At 61.7% G+C, this 10521-nt stretch overlaps 1 protein-coding gene across 2 annotated transcripts; it reads left to right on the top strand.

The window, feature by feature from the left end:
• Positions 1-2977: 2977 nt before the first annotated feature.
• On the top strand, positions 2978-9896 carry ARPC1B (actin related protein 2/3 complex subunit 1B). Of its 2 annotated transcripts, none has more exons than XM_084271074.1 (10): positions 2978-3091; positions 5764-5837; positions 6541-6645; positions 7043-7265; positions 7601-7708; positions 8016-8222; positions 8493-8568; positions 8646-8842; positions 9105-9195; positions 9634-9896. In XM_084271074.1, exons 2-10 carry the CDS (start codon positions 5774-5776, stop codon positions 9670-9672), a joined length of 1110 nt encoding a protein of 369 aa, XP_084127200.1. In that variant the 5' UTR covers positions 2978-3091; positions 5764-5773; the 3' UTR covers positions 9673-9896. The 2 variants fall into 2 exon arrangements, with proteins under 2 accessions (XP_084127200.1, XP_084127201.1); XM_084271075.1 differs by having other exon boundaries at positions 3034-3091; positions 5720-5837.
• The last annotated feature ends 625 nt before the right edge of the window (positions 9897-10521 follow it).

Here is a 10521-nt window from a genome sequence, read left to right as displayed (position 1 = left end):
AGGTCTCCCACCTTCCTCCCCTGGCAGTCAAGTGTGGCTTGGTGATTTCCTCTTCCCTTCTAAGCACAAGGTAGCAGCTGTATAACCTGTGCTCATCTCCCAGGCCAGTGTGCAAGGGTTTATCGGGCAGAACATGATGCTAATGGGGTACCAACTGTCTTCTGGGTCAGAGCCACCCTGCCAGCAGGGAGCAGGGGTTTGGCTTTGCCCATCTCCAGGGGTACTGCTTGATGCTGATCATTGCAGAGAGCAATGTTTTTGTTTCTCTCTTCAAAGTGTAGTGGGTGATTTCCAAAAATGGATTCTAAAATACATGGTTCAAATAATATAAAAGGAAGGGGGGGGGGGGGGGAAATCTAATGAGAGTGGAGAAAATGGATCTCCCAATTTTATGTCTTGTTCTTTTCTCAAGTAAAAGGGTCAGGGAAGGTAAAAGCCCGTTTGCTCCCAAAAAGCCAACAGAATGCTGTTTGAGGCAGCTGTCCTGTCTGAGAAGCGTGTGCTAGGAGTCCAAGATCAGAGCCATTTGTAACAGGAAAGGACTGGGAATATCAACAACCACCATTCAAAGCAGAATTCGACTTAAACCTGCCCCATGGGCAGAGCTCTGTGCCTCCAGTGGGAGCAGGTGTCTCGCTGGGTTTCCAGGCTGCTGCTCTGCTCGGGGAGGATGCTCTGTGAACCAGGGTGAAGGTAGGTGGAGGTTTTGACTCTCTTATTTCCTCAGCTCCTCCCCCATCTCTGCCACCATCAGGACATCCTCTGATGGGTGAGAATTCACCAGCCACCCACAGCACCGGGCTCTGAGCACGTGCTGCTGTGTGCTGGGGCTAAGGGTGCCTCTGAGAGCGATGCTTGCAGTAAGGCTCATGGTTCCAGTCCTAATGGCAGGGTAGCTGCTGCCTGCATGTGCTTGATGTTCTGCAGCAATTACCAAGCTGCTGGGGGCAAGGAGGGGGCTCTGTGTGGGCAGGGATGCCAGAGAGCGTTTGCTGGAGCCTGGCTGGAAAACTCCCCAGCCTCTAAATGTAATGAAGCTGCAGAATCGCTGCTGTTTGCCACCCCTTCTGCCCCAGTGCCAAAGAAATCCCCAGAAAAAAACCATTCTGTGCATGGGACAGTTGCCCTGGAGCCTTTTCTGTGGAGGTTGCAAGACGTGCCCCATGGATGCAGGAGGATCTTCCCACTTAAAAAAACCCGGGGGCAAAAGCAGGTCAAGGATTTGGCCAGACTTTGAGTCAGACCTGGTGAGGGACCCAGCCAGGCCGAGCCTTCATCCCTGATCTCTGCAACGCTGGCTTATTCCCTGTGGGATGTTGAGTCCGGAGAAAACACAGGCAGTGTTCAAACCCAGCATGTCCATGGTGGAGGCTGCTTGCAGCGCAGGCTCAGAGGGGAAGCCTCAAGGCTAGAAGCAATGAGGAACCATGATGGCAGGTGAGGAACTGCTCTGCAGGCAGTGCTGGGGGTGATGCTGCTCTTCTCTTCCTTAATATCATCCACTGAGTCTTGCCAGAGAAGTTAAACTGACCTGCCCAGAAGGGATCTGACGTGAAGGGATGGCAGAGGGATGGTCTCCTCTCCTGCATCCTCCCATCACACGTGGATGAGAGCTACTGGTCTTGGTGCAGGAGGCAGTGGAAAGACACCTGGGAAGCCTGAACCCTCCTGGTGAAGAGCAGAGGCCGAGCAGCTTGTAGCCCAAGGAGGCCCAGAGGAAATGTGCAGGCAGCAGGAAAAATTTGAAGAAGCTGCCACTTTCTGCTGTGTGTGAACTGCTGTGGGAGCTGATGTGGGAGCTGTCTCCCTTTTGCTGCATTTGGGGTGCCAGCAAAGCTGGGGGTGAGGCTGGGCGCTGCTATGGCCAAGCTGCTGCCAGAGGATGGGGCACCTTGCTGCTTCTGAGAGGGGCTTTTCCCACCTGGATGGACCTGCAGAGACTTGCTTCCCTCTGGGGATCCCCGTGTAGGTCTGTATGGGAACAGGGCACCACATGCGAAGGGGAACATGGCTAACGGACTCCAGGAGAGAGATGAGCAGCTGGCTCGGGGCCACCCTTATCTCCAGCTGACCCCTTTCACTTTCACTTCCAATTAATTCAGCAAGAGGTCATCCTGTCCATGTTCTGGACCCTGCCCTCCCTGCATGGGACCCCGGTGCGCTACTGTCCTGCTTCTGTGCCGCTACTCAGGGAGGGAAGGGGTGAGTGCATCCCTCTGTGTGTGGTTCTGCAGCCTGCTGGCAGCAGGGCAGCAAGAAGCTGGAGCCCATCTCTCCTTTCCAGCAGGAGCAGAGCTCCAGGGAGTTCCCCAGCATGGGGGGGAAAGGGATTAGAATTAGTTGTTCTGGAGCAGGAGGGAAGAAAGCAGAGGGGTGTCAGGCGGGGGTGCAGGCATGGTGGTGCCGGGCTGCAGAGCCCTGACTGCTGCCAGCCTGGGTGTGGGTCCCACTGGGCTCAGTGGGATGCAGGAACTGGCAGCAGCTGCTGCTTGGGTGACCAGATCTGAGCTCTGCGGGGTCCTGCCAAGCTGCCGCTCTCCTCGGCAGCAGGAGGCGATGCAGGCGCACGGCTCGCCCGAGGTGGTCTCCAACTGCAGCCAGCACGGTCAGGCAGGGCCTCCCTGCCGCATCCATCCCCCCCAGAACGCGTTGGGAACTCGGGGGGTGGAGGGGTGGCTGAGCAACCCTCCCGCTGCCGGAGGTAGAGAAGAGAACTCAGCTCCTTCCTCTCCACTCTGCCAGCCTCATCCTTCCCAGAGCGCATCCGGGGTGCGATGCCCGCATCCCACCCAGCAGCGAGGGCTGCCGGGAGCATCCCGGCTCGGTGGCCCCGTCGTCCACGTGCGGTGATGGCAGGGGCCTGGCTCGCAGGCAGGCAGGGGCAGGGCGGCCGCCGAGCTGCTTTTGCGCTCCCCCAACGCCCACGTAAGGAAGTGGTTGCATTTCTCAGAGAGGAAAAGGGAAGTCGGGTTTGCCTCGGCGGGGCAGCCAGCAGCTCCCGCCGCTTGCGCCAGGCTGCCGTTCGTGTGGACTGCCCAGAGTCCACGAACTAGCCCCTCGCCCAGCTGCTCTGCCCGCGCTGCCCAGCAAGGTAAGGAGCGGGGAGGCAGCTCTGCCACTCCGGCGAGGAGCTGGGACTGGCCCACGGGGGGCTGTGGCCGTGTCACCTCTCCCCATGCTCACACCCAGCTTGAGGGGAGGCGGGGAAACCCCCCTGGCTGGGGCTGCTTTGGGGTCCGAGGGGGGTGCAGGCGGCACCTCCCCACACGTGGGTTCAGCTGTCACTGCATTTTGGGGTTGTTTTTTGAGATTTTTTTCCGGCAAGTTTGAGTTTTATTCTCTTGCCAGGGGCTCGGCAACTGCAGGGGGTTGGAAGGGGGCTCTGGTGGGGGTCCCATGGGGATTGGTGCTGGCAGGGCCAGGGCTGCCCCTAACCTGTTCTCTCCTCGGGCATCTGCTGCCTCTGGCTTTACGCTGCATGAGGAAGAGGAGGGTCAGAGCTGCCCCTCATCTGTCCCAGGACAGTGATGTTCCTGACAAGCCAGGGCGGCTCCTGGGGTACCCCACACTGGTGTCAGGGACCAAGGGTGGGTGTCCCCAACCTGGCTGTCAGGAGCGGGGGTGGGGGTCGACCCCCTGCAGCCCCCATGGAGAGCAGAGGGGCTCCCGGGCTTGGTGCCGGGGGCTCAGGAGGACCGTGCCGCCACGGTGGCTGGGGACAGCTTCACAGGGTCCCACAGCTCCCAGCAGGACCTTCCCTGTGTCCCTGGCCCTAGTGAAGCACAAACCCACCTCCCACCACTCCGCCAGGCTCAGCAAAACCCAAACTACGTCTCCTCTGCGCGCCGCTTCCTCCCCGGGAGCGGGAGGAGCCCCCAGCGCTCGGCTCCTGCCAAGCTTTGGCTGTCATCTCCTCCAAGGATGTTTCCGAGCTGCTCGGCGCCTCGGGGCTGGCTGGGGAAGATAACCCAGTCCCGGACAGATCCCGATCCCGCCCTGCCTGGCCAGCTGAAAACGCTGGTTTGCCTCCCTCCAGAGCCTCGTGTCGAGCAGGGCTGTAGCCCCGGCCCCTCTGGTGCTCATCCCTTCTGGGGAAGGGGCTCCCAAACTCCCTGTGGGTCACCCCGCGGCTCCCCACCGCCCACGGCCGGATCACGGCTCAGCCCACGGGCGTCAGCAGGGAACTGGCCATACCCCAGCTGCTGGGGAAGTGACAGCGAAACTGCTGGGGAGAGAGGGGGGACCGCAGCTCTTGCCTCTTACCCAGCGCTCCCGCAGCAGCCGGGGCACGGCTTCCGCTCCCCAGCACAGCAACGAGCCTCAGCCCGTCCCTTCGGGGCTGCTGTTGAACCACTGAGGAGCAAGAGACCCCTTCGGGGAGGAGGCTCTGGGCCTCTGAGCATCCAAACCCAGTTAAAACAAAGCAAGTATCACTGTCTGCTTAGGGTTGAAGCCAGAAAGGGCCATGGGGTACCCTTCCTCCCATTCCTCCTCCCTGGGAGCTGTTTCTGCCAGGTCCCCATTCCAGCCAGGTCCCCATTCCAGCCAGGTCCCCATTCCAGCCAGGTCCCTGTATCTACCAGGTCCCCGTTTCAGATGATTTTTCCTCCTCAGTTTTGGCAGCCCCAGCATCAGCCCTGTTTGCCAACACGTTCATTCAGCCCAGCTCCAGCTGAGTGGCTCAGGCAGGGGGTGCCAGGGGCTTTATAACCCCCCGCACTGCGTCCCAGTGGGATCACTGGGGCTGGGGCTGGGCAGCTGCCTGCTGGGCCATGCCCACATCCTTGGCCAGCAGGGATGGCAGGGGTCGTGCCATGCACCAGCACTGGGATTTCCCCACGTGCAAAGGGCAGGTGATGGAGCTCCATGGATTTCCTTCTCCCCAGCCTAAGGACAGAAGTTTGCTGGGAGGGAATTTTTTCCTTCCCCTGTACCGAATTGAGCTGCCAAAGAAAACAGGCAGCACTCAGGGAGTTCCCAAAATAGCCGGGAGGCAAACTGAGTAATCCCCATCCCTCACACCCTGGTGAGGTGTTTCCCTCCATCTGTGTGTCGCCCCAGCTGGGTGGGCGAGGGGCTGCGCTGCTGCTCCGAGCCCTTCCCAGTCCTGTGGCACCCAGAGAGGGTTTGCAGGAAGCTGCTCCCTCCAGAGCAGTCAGTGGGTGCTGGTGGGAGCTCAGCCAGGGGAAGAGTCACTGGCTCAGTGGGACTGCACGTAGGCAGGGTGGAATGGGATGGGACGGGATGGCACGGGATGGGACAGGGTGGAGGACCCTCCATGGGGCTTTGGCTCTTCCTAAATGAGAGGCAGGGAAGGGCAAGTGGATCTGGCCGAGCAGGGCTGGTGGGAGCAGCCAGAGGGAGAGGGTGCTGCCCATGGTGGGACAGCCCTGGATGCGCGTGGGGCTGGCGGGGCTGGCACCAGGGTCCCCATGTGTCCGGCTGGCTCCTGCCCATCAGGCTTCACCCAGCCAGGGCAGGATGATGACGTGGTTTGGAAGTGATCCCCCTTCCCATCTGCCCACTGGACACCCATGAGGCACCCAGCTGTAGGGTGCCCAGCTGTGGGGCATCCAGCTGTGAGCATCTGGCTGTGGAAACCCCTTCCCTGGCCGAGGGGGACACAGTGGGCTGAGATGTGGGGCTGATCGCAGCGGGAGGGAACGCTTCATGGGGCTGGGGCAGGGGAGTCCCACTGGGGGCTCGTCCCTGTGGCCAGGGCAGCATCTCCTGACAGTCACGGGGGTCTCACCCCATCCCCAGCCCGTGAGCCATGGCCTACCACAGCTTCCTGCTGGAGCCCATCAGCTGCCACGCCTGGAACAAGGACCGGACCCGTAAGTATGGCCCGGGCACCTCATCCCAAAATCCCCAGGGACCCGACTGTCCCTGCTGAACATCCCTGCAGTGGGTGAAGCCCCTGAGGTGGGACAGAGCTGGGCCGGGGCTGGGTTTGGGGAAGCAGGTCCTGCCATGGGGGGCAGGTTTTGGGGCTGGGGACAGCACGTGTCCTGCAGCCCCCTGGTCCCAGCACAGCATCCAGCCCTGGGCCACAGTGACAGGCAGCGTGGGGAGGGACAGGCGAGGCGCGGCGGGGAGAGCGGAGCCGGGTGATTCATGGCCGATGGCATTTCCCGGCCTCGGCACAGGGGATGTGGGAGAGAACAAAAAGACCTTTCTCTGCGGGGCTGGAGAGCTGGGTGGGCAGGGCAGGATGGGGCCGGCCGGGAGCTGAGCACCAGCAACCCCCCCATCCCCATCCCAGCCCCACAGGACCACAGGCCGGGGAAGGGAGGACGCTGGGCTGGCAGATCGGGGGCAGCTTCTGCCTTCTGTAGGGACTGTTTGTGGGAGCAGGGCCAGCTCCAGGGCAGCTTGATGGGACCCCACTGTGCGGATGGGGCTCAGTGGGGTCTCACCATGCACTGCTGAGCCTGGAGCATGGAAAGGGGCAGGTCGATGCTGGCTGGCCCCCACCCCTCTCCCAGCAGAGCCCCTGACCCACGGTGGGGCTTTGTCCTGGCCGCTGTCACCCCGCAGAGATCGCCCTCTGCCCCAACAACCACGAAGTTCACATCTACCACAAGGATGGAGCCAAGTGGAACAAAGTCCATGAGCTGAAGGAGCACAACGGGCAGGTGACAGGTGAGTCCTGGACAATGGAGGGCACAAGGATGCAGCTCACCAGTGGCCCTGCCCCAGAGCTGGTCCCTGGGCTGGATGAAGGGCGTGCAGCAGGTAGAGGGGAGGGAGCAGTTGTGTCCACATCTCCTGGCCCCAATCCAGCATGTCAGAAGGCACCCAGGGATGGGATGGATGGGAAGGGTGGAATGGGGTGAGATGGAATGGGGTGAGATGGGTGGGATGGGGTGGGATGGAACAGTTTTGGATGGGAGGGTGATTTGTGGGTGGAGCAATAGAGCAAAGAGGGACTCGGGGGCAGAGACCAGCCAGAACAGCTCTGCCTTCAAATGTCCTCCAGCCCCAAGTGACCTGTCCCCCCAGCTCCCTGGGCCACCATCACCCCCTCTCTGCCTTCCAGGCATCGACTGGGCCCCTGAGAGCAACCGGCTGGTGACATGTGGCACCGACCGCAACGCCTACGTCTGGACCCTGAAGGGCAACATCTGGAAACCCACCCTGGTCATCCTGCGCATCAACCGGGCCGCCCGCTGTGTCAAGTGGTCCCCCAAGGAGAACAAGTTCGCTGTGGGAAGTGGCTCCCGGCTCATCTCCATCTGCTACTTCGAGCAGGAGAACGACTGGTGAGGCATCGGTGGGCCTGTCCTGTGGGAGATGGAGGGAGGGATGGCAGAGAGACAGGGTGGGAGAGGGGCTGGAGGTGGGACAGGAAGAAAGCGGGGAGGCAGAGGAGCTGGAGGAGGAGGAGGAGGTGGAGGAAGAGCTCTGGGGACATGAAGAGAGGTGCTCCAAAACCTTTCTGCTGGGGTTAGGACGTGCTGTCTCCACGCTCTGGCTGCTGCAGCAGGTTGGGCCCTTGGAGCCCCAACCACCCTCAGCCAGCCCCTCGAAACCCTGGGGGGGTGCTGGGGGTGGTGGTGCTGCTGCTCCCCGCTGAGCCCAGCTGCTCTCCCCACAGGTGGGTGTGCAAGCACATCAAGAAGCCCATCCGCTCGACTGTGCTCAGCCTCGACTGGCACCCCAACAACGTCCTCCTGGCTGCCGGCTCCTGCGACTTCAAGTGCCGGTGAGGAGTTGGGGGGAGGATGAGGCAGGGGACCCTGAAAGTCTGGGTTGGGGGTGTGGGGTAGCCCAGCGCCCAGGTGTGTTGCCAGGTCCGGCTTCACCCCTCTGGGTGCTTCTGGGGGCTGGGGACAGGGTGCGGGGGAGATGGGGGGTGTGGCTCAAATTGCCCCAGGGACCATTCCAGCCTTACAGCAGCGCTGGGTGCCTGATGGGATCTGGCAGGGAAACTGAGGCACGCAGCGGGGCGGGGATAGGGCCGCTCCGGTGCTGTGCCTGGAGGAACAAGCAGAGCTCTCCTTCCCTGCCAGGATCTTCTCGGCCTACATCAAGGAGGTGGAGGAGAGGCCCAGCCCCACGCCCTGGGGCTCCAAGATGCCCTTTGGGGAGCTGATGTTCGAGTCGAGCAGCAGCTGCGGGTGGGTGCACAGCATCTGCTTCTCGGCCAGCGGCGCCCGCGTGGCCTGGGTGAGCCACGACAGCACCCTCTGCCTCGCCGATGCCAACAAGAAGATGGCGTAAGCAGGGCTGGGGAGCCGATGGGGCTCGGGGTGGCTGGGGGTGGCCATGCTGGGAGTAGCAGGGAAGGCTGACCCCAAAACTAATCTGGGGATGGAAGCATCTGGGTTGGGGTGGGGGTGAAAGGCCAGGCAGACATGGTCAGAGGAGGTGGCATGTCCTCTCCTTGTAGCCTTGTGGCTTCCACCTGTGTCACGAGCTGTGCTAGTCTCAACACAGAGGCTGTAGCTTGGCTCCCTGCTATCCCTGTTCTCTGCTGTCCCCCTTAGTGTCGCCTCTCTGTTCACTGAGACCCTGCCCCTCCTGGCTGTCACCTTCATCACTGAAAACAGCCTGGTAGCTGCGGTGAGTCGGGGCTGGGGACACGGGGTGGGCACAGCACGGGGAGCTGGCGGGAGAGCTCTGACCAGGATGTGCTCCAGGGCCACGACTGCTACCCCATGCTGTTCACCTACGATGAGAGCCAGGGTGCCCTGACCTTCGGGGGGAAGCTGGATGTCCCCAAGCAGAGCTCCCAGCGCGGCCTCACCGCCCGCGAGCGCTTCCAGAACCTGGACAAGAAAGCGAGTTCGGACACTGCCAACGCCACGCTGGACACCCTGCACAAGAACAGCATCAGGTGTGTACTGGGGGGGGTGGCAGGGGGTGTGGGACAGGCTCTGCTGTGTTACCCCGGGTGGCTGCTTGGGTTGCTGGTCCTTGAGCATCCTCTGGCTGTGCTGCTGTCTGGCCCGGGAGCTGGGACAACCCTGGAGCATCCCTGGAGTATCTCTGCACATGGGGGGGGGGAGGGGGGAGGGGTGTCATCCACAGATGACCTCGACTCTGAGGGCTGGGGGGGGGCTGGGGCTGACTCCTGTACCCCTCTTTGCACCCCACAGCCAGATCTCAGTGCTGACAGGTGGGAAGGCCAACTGCTCTCAGTTCTGCACCACGGGGATGGACGGTGGCATGAGCATCTGGGATGTCAAGGTGAGGTGCCCCCACTGTGTCTCTCCAGGCTGGAAGCACCCAGCTCTGAGCCCTCGTTAGCCACAGCTTTAATTGCAGTCCCTCACCCCACTGCTCTGCAGCTCTTTGCTGCAGTGGTGGGGCTCATCCTGCCCACGGGCCCCACGGTTCCTGGGTGGGGGAGACCCTTGGGTGGCAGTTTCAGCTCACCGTCGGGGAATGGTTGAAGCCAGCCTCATGCAGGGACCTGGCCCCCTCTCCTGGCTTCAGCTTTGCCCACATGGCTTGAAAAACGAGCCAAAACAGGACAAAATTGGGAGCTCCTCCCCACAGGGACAGGTTGGCACCCCAGGGAACAGCTGCCCCCCAACCTGAGCTCCCCTTTCAGCTCCCCAAGCACCCCCACTTCCCTCAGAAAGCCAAAAAGCCGATGCCAAGTGACCTCTCATTTCATTGCAGAGTTTGGAGTCAGCGCTGAAGGATCTCAAGATCAAATGAAGGAACCACCCAGGAAGGGCATCCCGGCTGCCAGCCCAGCCCTGCTAACGCTGTGCCTGCCTGCTCCCCCCTCCCCGAGCCCCCCGCGCCACGCGAGCTGGTCACGGTGCCACCGGCGCTGCCCCGGCTGCCAGCCAGCCCCACAAAGGAAAGAGATTCCTCTTGTACCCGATGCTGGTCAGACATCGCTTCAGGAAATAAAAGGAAGGGTTTTCCTCTGTAAATCCAGGGGGTTTGGCTTTTCTTTGATTTATTTTTTTAAAAAACAAGTTCAATGTGAACACGGCCCAGACACTGTGTTGCACCTCCCCAAGCCAGGGGCACCTCCTTTTTGCCACCAAGCCTGAGGATGGATCAGGACTGTGGGGATAAGGGGAATGTCACCTCCCTGCTCCCTGCTTCAGCACCGTTTCAGACCAGGATTGGGATCAGTGCAAAGGTAGGGGAGAGGGGGCATGGGGGGGGCAGAGTTCCCACACTGTTCCCGGCACCGAGCTCCTTCCCAGACACAAGTCAAGGCCTGGCAGGCTGCAATCCCACACCCTAGGAGCCAGCTCTGGAACCTTGGGCAGCTGAACCGTTCCTGCCCCTTGGCAGCCCCTTATCACAGGCTGCTGGCAGGTTTGATCTGAGCACCTCCACCTTCCACCTTCCTCACCTCCACGTGTGAGCAGCCGCACTGGGAGGGCGAAGCTGCTCTCAGGAGAGCCAGGGAGCCTTTGGAGAAGCTCCAAGCAAGCAGATCCATCTTCCCACCTTTTCAGAGCAGGGTTGAACGGTGTGTGGTAAATGCCACAGGCGCCATCCGTCTCCCAGTGCTCCCAGGCCCCCACACCCCCCATGCCCTGT

The sequence above is a fragment of the Gallinula chloropus genome (assembly GCF_964237585.1).
Source record: "Gallinula chloropus genome assembly, chromosome: 15".
Taxonomy (NCBI): Eukaryota; Metazoa; Chordata; class Aves; order Gruiformes; family Rallidae; genus Gallinula; species Gallinula chloropus.
The sequence above is the reverse complement of the archived record's forward strand: the minus strand, read 5'-3'. Positions and strand labels throughout refer to the sequence as shown.